At 38.4% G+C, this 19,893-nt stretch overlaps 1 protein-coding gene and 1 non-coding gene across 7 annotated transcripts in view; one reads left to right on the top strand and one right to left on the bottom strand.

Annotated features, from left to right (window-relative positions):
* Rnls (renalase, FAD-dependent amine oxidase) overlaps window positions 1-19,893 on the bottom strand; it is a 272,771-nt gene that overhangs the window by 51,021 nt on the left and 201,857 nt on the right. The window contains exon 6 of one of the 6 annotated variants that reach the window (XR_005489056.2): window positions 15,493-15,624. The exons of 4 other annotated variants lie outside the window; for them this stretch is intronic. Coding sequence is in view for 1 of the 2 variants with exons in the window: in XM_039084508.2 (XP_038940436.1) it covers window positions 17,090-17,103 (14 nt within the window). In the remaining variant the exon portion in view is untranslated. Of the gene's footprint in view, window positions 1-15,492; window positions 15,625-16,743; window positions 17,104-19,893 lie in introns of those variants that run through there. One more of the 6 variants, XM_039084508.2, reaches the window with a different exon arrangement.
* On the top strand, window positions 9,957-10,093 carry LOC120100359 (small nucleolar RNA SNORA8). Its single transcript, XR_005500126.1, has one exon. It is a non-coding gene; the product is annotated as a small nucleolar RNA SNORA8 (small nucleolar RNA).

A 19,893-nucleotide genomic window follows, 5' to 3' on the forward strand; every position in this document is an offset into this window, starting at 1 on the left:
GAAACAGCACACCTAAAAGCTCTAGAACAAAAAGAAGCAAACACACCCAGGAGGAGTAGAAGGCAGAAATAATCAAATTCAGAGCTGAAATCAACCAAGTCGAAACAAAAAGGACTATACAAAGAATCACCAGAACCAAAAGCTGGTTCTTTGAGAAAATCAACAAGATAGATAAACCCTTAGCCAGACTAACCAGAGGACACAGAGAGTGTGTCCAAATTAACAAAATCAGAAATGAAAAGGGAGACATAACAATAGAATCAGAGGAAATTCAAAAAAATCATTAGATCCTACTACAAAAGCCTATATTCAACAAAACTTGAAAATCTTCAGGAAATGGACAATTTCCTAGACAGATACCAGGTACCGAAGTTAAATCAGGAACAGATAAACCATTTAAACAACCCTATAACTCCTAAAGAAATAAAAGCAGTCATTAAAAGTCTTCCAACCAAAGAGAGCCCAGGTCCAGATGGGTTCAGTGCAGAATTCTATCAGACCTTCATAGAAGACCTCATACCAATACTATCCAAACTATTCCACAAAATTGAAACGGATGGATCACTACCGAATACCTTCTACGAAGCCACAATTACTCTTTTACCTAAACCACACAAAGACCGAACAAAGAAAGAGAACCTCAGACCAATTTCCCTTATGAATATCGATGCAAAAATACTCAATAAAATTCTGGCAAACCGAATCTAAGAGCACATCAAAACAATCATCCACGTGATCAAGTAAGCTTCATCCCAGGTATGCCGGGATGGTTTAATAAACAGAAAACCATCACTGTAATCCACTATATAAACAAACTGAAAGATAAAAACCACATGATTACTTCATTAGATGCTGAGAAAGCATTTGACAAAATTCAACACCCCTTCATGATAAAAGACCTGGAAAGAATAGGAATTCAAGGCCCATACCTAAACATAGTAAAAGCCATATACAGCAGACCAGTAGCTAACATTAAACTAAATGGAGAGAAACTTGAAGCAATCCCACTAAAATCAGGGACTAGACAAGGCTGCCCACTCTCTCCCTACTTATTCAATATAGTTCTTGAAGTGAGCAATCAGACAACAAAAGGAGATCAAAGAGATACAGATTGGAAATGAAGAAGTCAGAATATCACTATTTGCAGATGATATGATAGTATATTTAAGTGATCCCAAAAGTTCCACCAGAGTACTACCAAATCTGATAAACACCTTCATCAAAGTGGCTGGGTATAAAATTAACTCAAATAAATCAGTAGCCTTCCTCTACACAAAAGAGAAACAACCCGAGAAAGAAATTAGGGAAACGACACCCTTCATAATAGACCCAAATAATATAAAATACCTTGGTGTGACTTTAACCAAGGAAGTGAAATATCTGTATGATAAGAACTTCAAGCCTCTGAAGAAAGAAATTGAAGAAGATCTTAGAAGATGGAAAGATCTCCCATGCTCATGGATTGGCAGGATTAATATAGTAAAAATGGCCATTTTACCAAAAGCGATCTACAGATTCAATGCAATCCCCATCAAAATTCCAATCCAATTCTTCATAGAGTTAGACAATAAAATTTGCAAATTCATCTGAAATAACAAAACACGCAGGATAGGTAAAACTATTCTATCCCTGAACTCAAGCAGTATTACAGAGCAATAGTGATAAAAACTGCATGGTATTGGTACAGAGACAGGCAGATCGACCAGTGGAATAGAATTGAAGACCTAGAAATGAACCCACACACCTATGGTCACTTGATTTGTGACAAAGGAGCCAAAACCATCCAATGGAAAAAAGATAGCATTTTCAGCAAATGGTGCTGGTTTAACTGGAGGTCAGCATGTAGAAGAATGCAGATCGATCCATGCTTATCACCCTGTACAAAGCTTAAGTCCAAGTGGATCAAGGACCTCCACATCATACCTGATACACTCAAACTAATAGAAGAAAAAGTGGGGAAGCATCTAGAACACATGGGCACTGGAGAAAATTTCCTGAACAAAATACCAACAATGGCTTATGCTCTAAGATCAAGAATTCATAAATGGGATCTCATAAAACTGCAAAGCTTCTGTAAGACAAAGGACACTGTTGTTAGGACAAAACGGCAACCAACAGATTGGGAAAAGATCTTTACCAATCCTACAACCAATAGAGGGCTTATATCCAAAATATACAAAGAACACACGAAGTTAGACTGCAGGGAGACAAATAATCCTATTAGAAAATGGGGTTCAGAGCTAAACAAAGAATTCACAGCTGAGAAATGTCGAATGTCTGAGAAGCACCTAACGAAATGTTCAACATCTTTAGTCATAAGGGAAATGCAAATCAAAACAACCCTGAGATTTCACCTCACACCAGCCAGAATGGCTAAGATCAAAAACTCTGGCGACAGCAGATGCTGGCGAGGATGTGGAGAAAGAGGAACACTCCTCCATTGTTGGTGTGATTGCAGACTGGTACAACCATTCTGGAAATCAGTCTGGAGGTTCCTCAGAAAATTGGACATTGCACTACCTGGGACGCAGCTGTACCTCTCTTGGACATATACCCAAAAGATGCCCCAACATATAACAAAGACACGTGCTCCACTATGTTCATAGCAGCCTTATTTATAATAGCTAGAAGCTGGAAAGAGCCCAGATGCCTTTCAACAGAAGAATGGATACAGAAAATGTGGTACATCAACACAATGGAATTCTACTAAGCTCTCAAAAACAATGACTTTATGAAATTCATAGGCAAATGGATGGAACTGGAAAATATCATCCTGAGTGAAGTAACCCAATCACAGAAAAACACACATGGTATGGACTCATTGATAAGTGGAAATTAGCCTAAATGCTTGAATTACCCTAGGTACACAGAACACATGAAACTCAAGAAGGATGACCAAAATGTTGATGCTTCACTCCTACTTTAAAAGGGGAACAAGAATACCACTAGGAAGGGTTAGGGAGGCAAAGTTTAGAACAGAGACTGAAGGAACGCCCATTCAGAGCCTGCCCCACATGTGGCCCATACATATACAGTCACCAAACTAGATAAGATGGATGAAGCAAAACAGTGCAGGCTGAAAGAAACCAGATGTAGATCTCTCCTGAGAGACATAGCAAGTATATGGCAAATACACAGGCGAATGCCAGCAGCAAACCACTGATCTGAGAACGGGACCCCCATTGAAGGAATCAGAGAAAGGACTGAAAGAGCTTAAGGGGCTTGAAACCCCATATGAACAATGGTGCTAACAACCAGAGCTTCCAGGGACTAAGCCACTACCCAAAGACTATACATGGACTGACCCTGGGCTCCAAGTTAATAGGTAGCAATGAATAGCCTAGTAGGGGCACCAATGGAAGGGGAAGCCCTTGATTCTGCCAAAGCTGGACCCCCATTGAATGGGATTGTTGGGGCGAGGGCGGTAATGTGGGGAGGATTGGGAGGAGAACACCCATATAGAAGGGGAGGGGGAGGGGTTCTATGTTGGCCTGGAAACCAGGAAAGGGAATAACAATAGAAATGTAAATAAGAAATACCCAATTTAATAAAGATGGAAAAAAAACACATCTTAACACTTTACGTTAACTAAGCAATCAATTCATTTGAGTACTAGATAGGGAGACATTTTTTAACTATTTATTATAAACTATAATTTTTACAATCATCTTTTAATCCCCTCCTCTACAGTAAAAATATAAAAATGCTTGTTTTTAAAATGTCAAATCCTGCAGTGATTTGCACACTTAAAACACAAGCCTCCACATCCAGAATATGCAGGAAGGCTGAAACCCTGGCCTGTGGGTTCCAGCTTTTCTAAACATAGGCCCAACAGTTTCTACTCTCTCTTCATGTAAAGGGAACCCATTGGATGTATGGGTTTGTAAAACAAAGGCCATTTACTGAAAACAGGAAGGAGTGGGGATACAGTGGTGATACAGTTTACAACTGTCCGGAGAACTTTACCTGGGGCCTATGGTGGAGTTTGCCCAGTGTTCTTCTCCAATACCCAAAACTCTGCAGGGGCTACGCTTCTGCAATGAAAGCAAGTTCTCCATAAAACTGGGATGACTGTTATTCAAGTGCTCTCTTATGTTTGAGAATTTGTTTGTTTGTTTCACATTTATCTTCAACATTTCTGATGCCTCTCACAGTGGCTGGCAAACAGTGAGTACTTGATATTTGTTGAGTGTTTGGATGGTCAATGAATGAATGAAGGGATAATATATTCCTCATCTTCTAAGGAGTGTGGATAGATAAAGCAAGCTTTCCCCACTTACTGAGTAAATGTTCCGGATCAGCAGCACCGGACTGAGCAGAGCACATTTAAAATGCGTGCGGTCAGTCACTGGCCCAGTGTCACCTGGGCCACAGGGTGGGGCTTGTCTATCATGAAGCAGGAAAGGCTAGCCTTTTTTTATTGTAATGTAAATTACATCATTTCTCCTTCCCTTTCCTCCCTCCAAACCCTCCCAAGTTTGCTCTTTTCCAAATCCATGGCCTCTTTTTCTTCAGTTGTTGTTATATGTATATATCTTTTATGAAAGCTAACATACCTACTAGTTTCTCTTCTGTAAAAACTTTTAGGGATCTTTAACTTGTTTATTCTATGTCAGCAAACACTAACAAATCTGTGGATATGTGCATTTGCCAATTTAAATAAAGGCTTCTAGGAAGGGAAGTTTTAAAACTAACGCACATGTATGTTTGTAATCCTTGTTAGCCGAAGCTACATATGTTTGGATAGATTATGTTTAACAAGGCACATGGACATCCTCTAAACAGCTCTGCATAAGATAATCATTCTGATGGGCATCTAGTTAAATATAAACATGCTGGAAAACCCCACACGATGAAATGAAATAGAGCTCAGACTTCCAGTTTCAGATGTTTTCCTGAAGCGCCCATGTATGAAAATGTATACAAATTTGGGAAACAATTTTACAGTAAATAATGGAAACTAATCACAGAGCATGCAGCCAGCTAAGAAAGTAAATGGTAACATTTTCCAGTAACTCAGCCTTTTTGAGTTGTAACATAAACATGTTATTTCCCCCACATCTGTGAGCACTGGAGAGAGGTATGGCAAAGGAGCAGGAAGGAGGAAGGACATGGGAGCTGGATTGAAAAAGTGGGGGTGATTTTCTACATTATAACTGGGCATCTGCAAGCCCTACCGTTAGGCAGTACTTTGAGATAAAACATTCTATGTTAGAGGGAAGCTCGTTAGGACCCAAGATGTTCTAAAGCGGGGTAGAATAGTTTTTCATTACATTTTATAAGGAAGCATCTTAAAAATCAGAAAGCAAACAATTCAAAAGCTTCAGGAAATCCCTGAAACAGATCAGATACACTATGGCCCTCAGTCCCCAAGCTTATATAGCCAGTAAGGACTGCTGAGAGACACTCTCAAAACATCTGAGTTGTCTAGCAGAGGTTAAGACCACCTGAGCTCATTAGAAGAGACACTTTCCCACCTGTTGAACTACCTGAAAGCTATGGACTGCAGCTTTTTTTTTGTAGGTTTAATTTAATTTTATCTTACTTATTCACTTTACATGCTGGGGTAGGCTTTCAGTGATACATCTGTCTTCAAGTCATTTCTGCCCTTAAAGTAACCTTCACTCATTTTCTTAAGCGTATCCCCAATAAAACTCATTGGTTCACCCAATTGGACTTTAGTGGCATATTTTGATTTGACAGTTTTCCCCAATCTTTGGCAATAAGGTTTTTGTTCACAACTCCTCAGGAGTACTGTCCCATGACACCTATGACATAAGATTAAGGAATTTAGTAGTTGCTTACAGACCTGATTGCCAGGTTGTCCATTTCTGGTTTTCTAATTCAGAGTGCATTAACCTCCACCCCCCTTTATATCTCCCTTTTCAGACGTGGTCAAAGTCCTAAGCCAAGTGGCCCCGACATGCTGGGCATTCTTTCTATCTGGAGACAACTGCTCTCTGCAGCACCCAGACTTCCACTGTTGAGCTGCCTGCTTTCTCAGCTCTGAACTCTGGAAATACGTCTTTCTCCCTTTCCCTTGTCCACTTCTCTCACTCAGTAGCCGTTCAGGTCCTTAGTTTGCCCCATTGTGTGAGAGAACTCTGACGTTCCAATAAAATTATCCTGGAGCGCCTCCATTTTCAATTCTCTTACCTGTGAGACTAATTAGACCTGTGATCAATCCCACTAACATTCACACTTTCCTTGAGTTTTACTTTATGTTTTTAGCATGTTATAGAAACTTAGATCTGACCATTTTCTTTAGGAAGTCTGAGACTTCCTCTTCTGGGCCTCATTTTCTTCATGTATAAAGTAAAGGGATTTAAGAAAAGTCCATTCTCTTAAGATCCTTTCAGCTTTAGCTTTCTAGAAGTCTGTGGAATGAGGTTGTGTTTTCTTCATATGCAGATTCTGCTTTATTAATAGAGAAATATCTGTAAGAGAATGGATGCAACTAAGGACAATCATCTTAAGTAACTTAAGTCAGCCTCAGGACAGATACTGTATGCTTTCTCATTGGTGGACCTTGGATTTTACAAATCCATAAAACCATGTATGTAGCATTACATAAAAAGTAGAATTGAACTGTCTAGAGAATGAGGGGAACTATTGTGGGTGTATATTAAGAAAAGAGGGGGATGAAGAAAAGGAGGATCTGTACAAAGTATAGTCTATTCTTCTATGAAAGTGTTTTACGTAACTCAGTACCATGGGAAAGTGACTTATGCCAATGGCACACACACACACACACACACACACACACACATACACACACACACACACACACACATACATACACACACACATACACACACACACACACACACTGGAGTAAGGAAACTCATCTTTTCTCTGACTGTCCTATACTGTCCCCAGTGTGGAGATTTCTGGTGCATGGGGACAACGTGACAAATACTTTCATCTGAGCTTTCTCAACCCTTCAGCTTTCCCTGGGATTTTAATCTTAGCCCCCCAGACCACTTCTGAGGTCAATTGAGCTATTTTCTATTATGGTGAGAAAAAGCACTATACTGTGTAAGAAAGTCTTGGTTTATTTTCAGCCCATTGATTACTTAGAAGAGTTGTTGATATACCACAGCTACTTCATCTATGTACTAAGAATGGATAGAAAATTCACAGGTATCACAGCTCTGTGGAAAGCATATGTAAGAGGCAATAGCTCCATTAATGCACATGAACTCAAAGTTACCTCTAGAAAATGATTTTGGGTCTAAATGGTCTTGTGTGAGGGAGTGCTGGGCCTCCTGAGGTTCCTGATTAGTTATCTTCATGATTCCCAGCATAATTCACAGGAGGAGAACTAGGCTTCCTAGTCCTTCACTTTCCATGCTGGGGCTGTGACTGGAGTGGAGTAGGAGGGGCGTAACAGCTGAGGACATAATGAATCCCAATGTGAGAGAAGGGTGGAGAGAGAGATTAGAAAGAATGTTTGGGGTCATACACTAACCTTTTAGGGGATGAACTTCAAAATTCACTATTTTCAGTATACAAACGATAAAAATATTAAAGAGGAATATTAAAAAGAAGGGTTCAGTTTCTAGATTTCAGTCAGTCTCAGTATGGCTCAAGGTAGGTAGTGGGGGCACTAAATCTCCATGGGAAGTTTTTGTTAGGCCCCGTGGGACAGAAATTTTTATTTTTATTTTTATTTTATTGAAAATTATACACTGAAGACAAACTTCAGGCTGATGTCATGTTTTTACTTAATTTCTCAACTTTAGTCCCCCCCCATCATCATCATCACCACCACCACCACCACCACCACCATCATCATCATAAGTTATAGGGTTGTTATAAGGATAAAATAAAGCATCTAGAGTTTAGCACACTGACTGTTTCAGAGACTATTCTAGTAAGATGATGAGTATGGACTTTAAAAGAGTAAGCAACATCTCTGTCTGTCTGTCTGTCTCTCCCCCTCTCTGTATGTGTTTCTGTTTGGGCACATGTGTTTGTGTGCACAGATGTAGAGTCCAGGTGTCAGCATTAGGTGTTATTCTTTAGGTTCGGTCCCCATTTCAGTGCATAAAATTTAAAATACATATCCTCAAAATTCCTTTGAAATAAAAGAATAAGATAGATAAGACTTTGTTTACAAGGAATTTGAGTTTTTAATTCTCCCTGTAGGGGTATATTCAAGTAATCCTTGTTAAATATAAGCTCTAGTTGAGTGGAAAATTGGGCGTAGATGCCCAGGACAATGTCTGGCCTACAGCAACAGTGTAATAAAGACTCAGTAAATATATGTATGACTGGTGACTTCCTTATGGAATTATAAATTTGGGAGCTAAAAGAACACAGATATTTCTATCCTTATAAAGATCAGTTCCCTAATGGTTTATAGATTTTGCTCTTTAACTTCAAAAAGTGACATATAATTCTTTTAAAATAATTAGACTATTATAGACCACATAATAAAGTCATGGTCATAACACGAAATCATTTTGAAAATGATCATTTTGCTCTATTATAGTAAAGGTCTGTAGTAAAGGATCTGAGAGATTGGTGACAGTAAGACACTAATAATCTAATGTATAATGATACTTAGGCAATATGTGGGGTTTATAGTGCCTTCTAATGGCCAAGTTTGTTTTAAGACTTGGAAATATCTTTGGAGTGATTTTTTTGTATTCTCTGTCAGCAATCATATTTCACTAAACATCCCATGCTCTGTCAGAACCTCCTTCTATTTGGCAATAAGTTGGAGGCAACTTCGATCAGTTAAACATGAGGACAAGAGACGTGCTTTACATTGAGGCCAAGAACAATGAAAGTGGTTGAATTTCCTGTGTTCCCCTTTTCATTCTATTCACCCCAATTTTCTGGGCTTATATTTCGGATGACAGAGCTGTCAGCTGTAGCATATTTGCCCACCCGACATCAGATTGCATAAGCCTCAGGGTGCTGCATGAGCCATGGCATCTGTATACTCTTAAAGTTTTGAGAAATGTCCACTAATTGCTATGACTAGCATTCAAGTATATAAATTTTAAAGTGATGTACTTTGGGAAAGAATGGACTTCAAGGAAAGCCTTTTATATTTCATATCAGTGATAAGCAAGTTATATTTTTCATTTTCTTCTCTCATTCTTTGACTCCATTTTATTAATTGACTAGCATGTTGCTGAGAAATACTATGTGGTAAATATATTAGGGCTAAACAGACAGATCCATCTATGGACCCTTAAAAATTTAAAGATAAATTACATATTAAGCAAAAAATCTCACGGACATACGTATAGTTATTATCATAGTTACTTCTCTTGTAGTTATGATTGATAAAATATCCCAACAAAGGAAACGTAAGGGATAAAGGGTTTATTTCAGCTCACATTTCAGGTACAACAACAGGGACGACAAGATAGCATGAGCTTGAAAGTCATATTACATCCTCAGCCTAGGGAATGGTCACGCCCACAATGAGCCAGTCATCTCATCTCAAGTAACCTAATAAGGATAATCATTTACCGGCATGCTCAGAGATATGTCTCCCAGGTACATGTCATCAAGTTGGCAATTGGGATTACTCACAATTACTGAAAATTAAGATATAGGCAGCTATTTAAGAGTACAGAAGGAAACTGAATTAAATAAAGAATTTATAAATGGCCTCTGTCCAGAAATAGTGATATACACCTAATCCTAAGACTGGGTAGTACTAGTACTGCCAAAGGCAAAATGATTACTGAAAGTTCGAGGCCAGCCTAGTCTACATAGTCCAGCCAAGTTCCAGTTCAGCCAAGACTATATTATGACACCCTGTCTCAACAACAACAACAACAGCAGCAGCAACAACAACAATGATGACAATGAAAGAAAAGAAAAGAAATAAGAAGAAGTAATTCTGTAAAAGGAGTAATTCAACTTTAGCAGTCTACAGAGGAAATTATTGAAATGGGAAAATTCACAACTGGTTAAAAAGTGTGTGACATTGCACTGCATGGTATCTGCACCCAGCAGTTCTTTCCTGTTGGGTGTTCAAAAGACAGTGCGATAGAAATTCATTATCTGGCATCGTTGGTTTCTTGGCTTTGTGCGTGTTAAACCTGGTATTTCTAATGATACAGTTTATTTCATATGTACATATTTCTGGATGTGGGTTCTGGGGAATAACTGGTCTTTAAAACTTGGTTGCCTGCTGAATGAACCATTCCTTTTCTTCCTAGGGTGTTACAAGGGAAACCTACCTTAAAATGGGCTAAAAAGCACAACTGGATGCCCTTGAGAAAGGGCTATTTTCAGAGTGCCTGGATGGACAGCAAAGAAATCAAACCAACCACTTAAATAAAAATTTATTGACAATAAATAATTTTATACATTAAAAAAGAACCCTTAACACACACACACACACACACACACACACACACACACAAGTGTGTGACAGGGCAGCTAGATTGGCTAAGAGTGACAAACTGGTGGAGTAGGCACATGCTGAGGTAGACAAAGTATGATGTCAACACCAGATCCTTTCCACACTTGTGGAATTTACTGAGGCATGGTCATACCATGCCATTGCATAGTATATATAGCTTTAATTACACCAGTGGTTTCGAGGAGATGCTTCTTAGGCTGTACGGCTCACAAAATCCAAAGTATTTATCATCTGGCCGTTGTAGGAAAAGTTTTGTTCTAGATCACTTAATCCAGTGTAGGATCTGAGGTTTAATCTTATATGCAAAACAAGGTACTGGAGAGATTTCAGTGGGAAGCGAGTGAGTGGCACGTGGGCAGATGTGGGCTCGGGGAAGAGACTTCTGGCTACGTGAGGAAGGAACTGGAGAAGGTAAGTATCTCGAGGATTCTGGGGAGAAAACAAGGTGTGGCAATGTCAAGCACAACGAAGAGATGAGCTCCAGGCGACTTTGGGACTGGTCAGTACAATTTCATTGACATAAAGGAAGAAACAAAGATATTTCCCAAGTTTGGCTTTTGAGAGTGAGAAAAGTGGTTTCATCTTTGTTAAATAAAGAAGACTGTCAAAGGCCACGCCACAGGGCTGTGGAGCTAGACACTGGGTAGGCAGCATGGAAGAACAGTTGGATATCGATGAAAAAGAGTGAAGAAAGCAATTTTCACAAGAATTTCTGATTCCTACTTTTGTCCAGGGATGGAATAATTTTTCTAGCATCAATTCTTCTTAAACTTCCATAGATTCTGCTCATTTAGAAAAAAAGCCATATTTAGCGAGACTGTATATATTTCTGGATCTGTTTAACAGAAGCTTTGTCCTTTGGCTAAGACCCCCCAAGCTTTATGAAAACATCTATTTATCCTGGGACAACGGGAGTTTTCAGTTTGTTACAGCTTTTACTTGGGCTGCCAAAAGGAAGAAACAGAAGGATTCAATGGTCTTTTAATTGGACCTCACTCAGCTCCCTAGGGCAGAGGGCTTAACCTAACTCACATTTGGATTTTAGGCTCTTGCTGGCTGCAGTTCTCTTTCCACAATATGTAAAAAAAATCCTAGGTTTTCTATGATGTCAGTCCACTAAAATCTCTATCCTCAATACTCCCCATTCCTGTGAAGTCAGTCTTTATTATACATTGCTATTTTGTTCTAGTCAGCACTGTGCCCTATGTGAAACTTTGTATCTTAAGTGACATTATCATTGGCCTATTTTCCTGAATCAGGCAAGATTTGTTTGCCCTAAGAATATCATGTTGTCACCATAGTAGCTGCATGGTTGAGTTTAGCTTTAGATCTGTAACTGTTGAAAGGATTCTGTAAAAAGATGAAATATATCTCTTGGCTATAATTGACCGAAATCTTTGCTTTAGTCCATTTGGTTCATTAAGGTGAAGATTTTTGCTTTGATATTATAACATTTTGAAATTTAAGATCTGAGACCAATCAGACAATGAAGTTATTTAAGTTAGTGTTAACATATTCCTGTCCCCTTTTGTAGAGAAAATCAACCAGGCCACTTTGGGCATTCTTATTCTTTCCTAATGAGATGAGTGGAATTATTTTTCCTGTTATATTTTGACTTTTGATTAAAGATTAGATCTAGGTACTTGGGCAAGATTCTTCAATTAAAGAAGAAATTCTTTGAGAAGCCATTATTCTGAAAATAGGAGGGAAAGGAAACAAACAGGGATTTTGTTTTTAATGAAGAGAATCAGGCTCAGCTGAACTCGGGTTTCAAGGTCACCTTGCTGACCCTATTAAGTAGTATAAAGGCATATAATAACAGCAACAAAGAATTCACTAGTAATACATAGAACAGAAATCCACTTCAGTGGAAAACTATATTTTAATTTCAAGGATGCTACATTGTTATAATCGTGAATTTGAAATATTTTATATTATACTAAAGATGTCTCTAGTCCCACAGATCAGCTATAAATATTAATGGGATTTCAGCAGATTCTTTTCAAATTCTGGTGGTTAATATTTATTCCCATTATACAGGGGATTCAATGTCTTCTATGGTATATGTGAATTCTCATTATATAGGTAAGCACATAGATGAAGTCTATCGGGACAATCACCATTAAAAATCCCATGGTCTGCATGTGATCTTAGAGAATATATCAAAGTCTTCCTAGCTTACTGAAGACTAAGCACATCACTAGTAATAATTTGAGGGGCCCTTTAGGCTGAACTGTATCAATAATGTCACAAATGACTAGAGGGCGGGCTAGTGATTCTGGGCAGTTAAATGCTACCTGACTCAAAGTTTTTATGTCATACTGAGGTGATTTCCTATGGTGAGACTGTGTAGTTAGACTTTGAAACTTGCTCTTGAAGTAGTCTTAGTCATTGGAGCCAAATCTCCTCAGAGAATACCCCTGTGATCATCAGTACGTCATGTTAAAAACAAAAGTCTTATTGAAATGGGATCTGAGATTTCATAAGCAGGAAGAATTCCATCTAACTTCTGCTCTGAATTTAACAGTTGAGACATTGTTTAGTCTTAGTATGTGTAAGAGCTTTAACGAAGATAGTATTTGAAACGCTTATTAGCATTTCTGTCTCATTTTCAAAATGGATGTGTTTATGTAAATGAAAGATAAGTAGTAAAACATGCTGTTTGTGACAATTAAAAAATAGCATTTAGTATGAACATTTCTGGTGCTATACTAGGGATTTTGCATATACTATTTTATTCAACTCCTATAACATTTTAGAGAGACAATATACTTGTCCTACAGCACTTTGAAACTCAAAGCAACTAAGAAACGCAGTTACAGACTGGTTATTTAAGTCACATGAAGTTGCTGGCACTCAATACATTTTACTCTACGGAGAGGAGCAGCATCACATGGGTCAACCTATTGGCTCATACATTTAAATGTTTAGTGAACCATTAGGCAGTGGCATTAGAGGTGTGTCACGGGGTGGGCTTTGAATGTGCCAGGTCCTTCCTTCCTGTCTGTCTGTCTGTCTGTCTGTCTGTCTGTCTGTCTGTCTGTCTGTCTGTGTCTGTCTGTCTCTCCCTCCTTCCCTCCCTCTCCCCTCCTCTCTCCTGTCTGAGGTTCAGTGTGCAGAGCTCTCAGCTGCTGCCCCAGTGCCAAGCCTGTCTATTTCCCACCATGATGATCACGGACTGACACTCTGAAAGTGTAAGCAAGGCCCCCAGTGAAATGCTTCCTCTTTGAAGATTTGTCGCAGTGGTAGTGTCTCTTCACAGAAGTGGAACAGCAAGACACTATCCAAGATACCATTTTAAACTTATTTTGATATTCAAACACAAAACTGCTAGAGTAAAGCAGGGAGACGTCAACTTTGCTGGGTTTATTGCACGTTTTCTAAGTTAAATATCTCAGCTGGAACACAGTTGCTTTTCAACCAAGTATTACAAAGAAATACATTTCCCAAAGAGAACAGCAGGATTCTTTGAAGTGTAACTTTGGAAATTAAGGTCTACATTATAGGGCACCGTTGAAAACAGATGTCTATTCCCCAGGGACCTGGGAAAATGGTTACTGAGCATACCTCTCTGAGAAAAGCTTTCAATAAAACTTCCTGATCTCACCGATGATACCTCACAGTCCAGTCATCCCAATATTATAGTCACTGGGCATCTAAAAGGAGGCAACTCAGAGATAATCACATATATTCTTCACTGGTGTTCATATCAATGTAAATGGAAAGTTTGTTCATTTCCTATAATTTAGGGTTAACAGCTACTAGTGTGCCGAAGGGATACATACTCGCTGCCCAGCCACTTCTTTTCCTACCCAGCTAAGTGGGTAGCCAGTGCTAAGTTACTAATTCTCAAATGTTGTGTCAGGGTTAGAGAAGGGCTCTCCGGACTTACATATGTAATATAGCTGACTCAGAAAACATTTGTTAGGCACTGGATACCCACCCCTATGATTCGTGATGATAATGTCTACCTCTTATTTTCAGTAGTGATCAAGACAAAAGGACCAGTGGATGTATAGCATGTATGATGAGTGATGACATTTATTTACTAAAAGACGGAATCGCTAATTCTGGCGAGAGCAGCAGGCTCTGAAGTCAGGACTCATCAATTCTGTAGCCCATGAGACGTTTAGATTGATCTGAGATGAAATTCTTGACAGTAAGGGAAGTGGTAAAATTGTTTTCTGAAGAGCCTTTAGGTAAAGGAATGATCCCATCTCTTTTGGTTAGTGTTGTCATGGTCACAGATAAAAATGGACCACAATGAAGACTTGTCAAGCTTTCATCCAGCTCAAGCCTTTGCTGATTCCCAGGACCCGAGGCTCACAAGCTGTCTGAGTTTTACACAATTTCACAATACCATTCTCAACGTGCAAAGGTTTTGAGATGCCTGACCAGGCACTTGTATGGGAAACTGAGCAGCACACATTATTTTGAGCCCTGGCTTACAACTTGGAGTGCTGACAGCCTTATTTCAGAGTGCAATAAGGACGTAACTTGAAGAGCTTTCAAAACAGCCCAGGCTCACAGACACAGCCTTCGTTCAGTTTCTGCCTCTTCTAACAGCTGACAGGGTTGCAGGTACTATGGAAACATCAACTGGAGCTGTCTAGATTTGAATCCAGAGGATGAATTCCATCTTAATTCAAAATAAGGTTCCTGACCAGATGTGAGGGTTGCCATATTAACTCAGCTGACAGGAAATTCTGCAAAGGAACTGACTTAAACATTCTTACCTAATTTTAGCAAAGCATTGCAAAAAATTGCCTTGGCTTTAATTTTTGCCACCAGTCCTCCACCCGGCAAAGAAGAAGCAAGGACATAAAACGATTGCTCAGATCAGGATCATTTTTGAGACAGTAGGAGGTTATGGGAAGGTGCAGGGCAACTTAAATGTAAACAACTTAGAAATCTATATATGCCTCAGACATATCTGATATTTCCTCACCTAAAAAAATTATTTGGTATGGCATGACAAAAGCTTCTAAGTATTCTTCCAAAAGCCCATAATGTTTACACGCTGTATTGTGTAGATCCTTACATGAATTTACACTTTTTAGAAGTCTCAATGAACCAAACACAATGGTACCTTTTACCTTCAGAAGCTTCCATTTCATCAAACTTCATGAAATGATATTGAGGGCTTTGGAATCTTCAGTTCTTTGTGCAGTGACTGGCACAAAGAGAGCATTCAAAACTCATTTGTGCATATTTCTCCAGTTGAAGAACTTGAAAATGGAAAACATACAAGTAAAAATTTGGGACTTTAACTTAGATGAAAGAAACTGTCATTCTATGTGTGCATGTATGTATGACACCGACACAAACACACAGATAGGTGTACCAGTAATATACTTCATATTTTAGACTATTTTTGCTGTAAACATTTAGCTGATATTCTATTTCCTTCCAACTCTGGCACTAATTATCATACTGAAACAAATTGCTTGGCAAGTGGGTGGACAAGTGTTATCTTAGATGTAATCTCCTGTTGAGGACCAATTGACAGGAAAGCCAGAGGCTAAAAGGGGTCTGTTGTTTAGTCTGACTTTGTATGCAAATGTTCTCCTTACAAAAAAGGCTGAATTATTTCATTCTCTAATGAAAGATCATTTCTGTTTTTAACTGTAGGAAATATATGTGAAATGAGAGGATTTTACACTCTGGACTTAATACTTTAAAAATATATATGCATATATGACATGTACTTTTATCTAAGTGTTTACCTAAGTTATGTATGAGTATATGTATACATTTTTTACTCTAAAAGGTAACTCAATATCTATTACTCAGATATAAAACTTTTTCTTGTAAGTCATTACTCCAAGGTTTGGTATTATCATCAATAATTACCTATATCATCTATATATCTATATCTATTATGATATAACTATCACAATACCTATTTGTAATTAGAATTTGACTTCTCTTAATTAAAATGACCTACTTGATTTATGTGAGAAGTATCTGTTTTATAACTAAAAGCTGTTCTTTCTATAAACCAGCCTTGGTAAGTTGTTAGTGCCCGCTATGTTAGCAAGGTGGTTATTTTCTCTGATAACTCAGATGTGAAAGCAGAAACCTGAGCTGGAAACATGACAGACTTTTATGATTATGGTTATTTCCCTTTCTTCCTTCCTGTCTTTCCCTTTTCTTTTTTCTTTTTGTGTTTTCTTTATAATATTTTTACCTCTTTAGACTTCATGTTCTGCAGTTTCAAATAATTCCACATTATTCAAAGCTCAAAGCAGGTCATTTCATGCTGTCATATCACTTATGGTCCACTTAGTTGGAATAATCAAGAAAATCCACTAGGTGATCACAAGCAGACTGGACTTTTTCTTGGATATATTACAATTATTTATTGCTTCTTGTATTTCACGATGAAAAAAGTTTATGCAATAAACAGCCCATGAAGAACATTTCCAGATATTGTGGGGAATTGTAATTAAAGGAAGTATATAATGCTATTATTTGCTATTAAATTATCCCAACAAAACTTTTGCAATGATAAGTCCCATGTGATAAAGATAGGTTTTCCAAATTTGTTTATCTTCTTTTTAAACAAGTTAAAGGGGTATCTTTGATTAGATGTTGAAAAGTATTCAATTATGTGCATTGGTCATTATGATTCTAGAGTTGCAAATTGCATTAATTGCTTTAGATGGCTATCCATTGTTCACTCATTGATCATCAATATCTTGCATCTGTGAAAAGGAATGCAAGATAAAAATGTGATTAATTATTTTCAAGATCATTAATATGTTCTATTTACCTAATTTGTCCAGAATCCTAAATGTACTGATAACAGAAGACCGATTCATTTAACTTGGACCTTTGCTTACACACTCTGCTTTAGAGAATATAATATCTAAGTTGAGCATTAGAGTCTTTAGATAGTAAGTCAGACACACTGACTTATTATTTGCTAAGTGCCATGTGAAGTTCTTACTTGCACTGTTTATTCCTCAATAAGTCTTTAGGATTATTATTTCCTCTGAGTACTGAGGGGAATACAGAGGTGTTAAGTAATTTATTGTTATACAAGTAGTAAGTATTTGGGGTAAGTTGACTATGAACAACTTAACTCCTGGCTTAGTTTAACACCAAGGACAAGTTGAGGGACTTCAGCTACCTCAGAGGGCAGACACATACTGATGTGGCTGGTTCCTGCTCTTCTACGTGAACAACATTGCTAATTATTTTCAGAATCTTTGTCTATGAGCCTACAGTCTTCCTTGGAATTACTCAGTTTTTGCCCTCTGTGGTAACTACAAGGTAATGGATTTGTACTTGTATTTGAACTAATTTACCATCCATACAAGGCTACTCAGGTGTCTATAGAATACATAAGTACCACATATCAAAGCAAGAACTGGCAATACGTTCACCAAAACCACTTTTCTTCTTTCTATATGCGTAAGTAAAAGATAGGGTCAATTTGCCCTCAAAGTCAGTGTTCCTCACTTAATTGTGTATTAATGCAGGAAGGGAGCACACCGTAGTATAGCTGCTGACCTCATGACTGGGAAACAAAATAGAGAGAAAAAGAGGTACTGGGGCCCCAGAGTCCCCTTCAAGGTCATATGCCCAGTAACTAGGTCTCACTTACTAAGTCTTAAACACATTAGCCTCTGGGAGACAGTCAAGATCCAAACTATTAATATGGCAAAGGATTTTTTTATTTAAGCCTACACAATCCTCGAGTCCAATTCCAACACCCTGAATGCTTTCAGGGACAGACCAATCTTGCTTGATGTTCCTGCCACATAGGAAGCATAAAAGATGACATCAAGTCTGGTTTCTCAAGTGGGTCCTGAGGTACTGACATAGGCTTGGTTTACCTTCCAATGATCCATGATCGAGTGCGGTCGATCAAATACATCAATTATTGAAGAAACGGAGATGTCTTTTCTGTAGAAATTTCTTGTAACGAGCTATTTTTGAACTCTCTAAACCAGGCATAAATATGTCTGGTTTGATAACAGAGCTCACAGAAGAGTCCCCGAAGAACAAGTGTCCCACACAGCCACTGGGAACAGAAGCTAACTGATGCACACTCAAAGTGTTGGCCCCTGAGGCTGGGTCTGGTACACGTTGGACCTTCCATCCTTTGCCTGATGGGAAAGTTGGTTCTGGCTGTGGCTTTCTGCACTTCCTGCCTATTTCTGGCATGTGACAAATGAGTAGGCCCTGACCTTCATTTGGTTTGGGTCACTGCATCCTCTGTCCCTGGAGATTCATTAACAGACTGCATTTGTGGTCGCAGTCCTGGTAAATTTTGTGTGTCTTATGTACACCTACATTTTCTACTCCAACAAAACACAAACGTCCCTTCCAGTGTATGTGTGTGTGTGTGTGTGTGTGTGTGTGTGTGTGTGTGTGTGTGTGTGTGTGTTACGGTGCTAGGTTTTGATTCAAGGAAATAACCCAAAGGCTAGATATGGGGTGGGGCCACAGAAAGAACAACATGTCTCTTACTTGCCCATTTAGACGCCAGTATTACTAAAATATGGGAATTATGTTATAAACACATTAATATCATGGTAAATTAGCTTGACACAGTGCTCTGGGCTCTGATAGAAAAAATTAAACTGCTTAGGTGAAGACAGTAAGGCTTTATGTTAAGAGAAGTTATTACTTGAGACTTTGCACGGCTAATGCATGTACAGTAGGTTTCCATATAATTGACAGAAGAGGTGGGTATTTCCCGGTGCCTTGAGAGACCTTGACAACAGGCAGATAACAAACATAACTTCTGACTCCTCTGGCTCTTCGGCTTTAAAATTGTGTGGTTGTTGATATTAAGAGAAATTTAACTATATATTATTAAAATGTTGATAACCACGAGAGATTCGTGATATTATGCTTCAGTTTTTCAGATCCATTCAGTTTTATAAATTGTTACTTCAGTGTTGTGTGGGTGCTTTCCCATGCTCCCCCACCTCATTGTAGAGAAAATTGAGTTTGTTCATGGGTAGGACTATTTCTTTCTTTCTTGTCTGACTTTCCTGGTAGAAAGCATCACTGTTTCCCATGCACACAATCCAGCTTTTTAATCTAACCTCTCCCAGGGAAACAGAAATCTAGCCAAAAGGTGAAAAATGTTTGTATTAAGTTTACTGAATATATTTTTTTGCCATTTTCAAAGGTGTAATGTAATTTTTATAGATCTTAAAGGGTATATATGAATATATATGATTCTTTTCTTTTCATAATAAATTTAGATGTTTACCTCCTACACAAGATTTAATTCTGCTGGAAGATAGTGGGAAGTATGGAGGGCCGCACAGCCACCAGGTTGCCTTCTTCCTTTCTCTGTAACAAAACTTTCCTTTATTCAGGCAGTGTTCCTTCTCATGGCTAACGGCTGTGACAGCAGCTCCAGGAGTACACTCGATGTAGGTTTGTGATAATCCCACCTGCCTCACATTCATGTTACTCTCATTTGCTTCACTAGTGGTTATGAGAATTGGCAGATTAAAGAACTATTGGAC

The sequence above is a fragment of the Rattus norvegicus genome, chromosome 1, assembly GCF_036323735.1.
Source record: "Rattus norvegicus strain BN/NHsdMcwi chromosome 1, GRCr8, whole genome shotgun sequence".
Taxonomy (NCBI): Eukaryota; Metazoa; Chordata; class Mammalia; order Rodentia; family Muridae; genus Rattus; species Rattus norvegicus.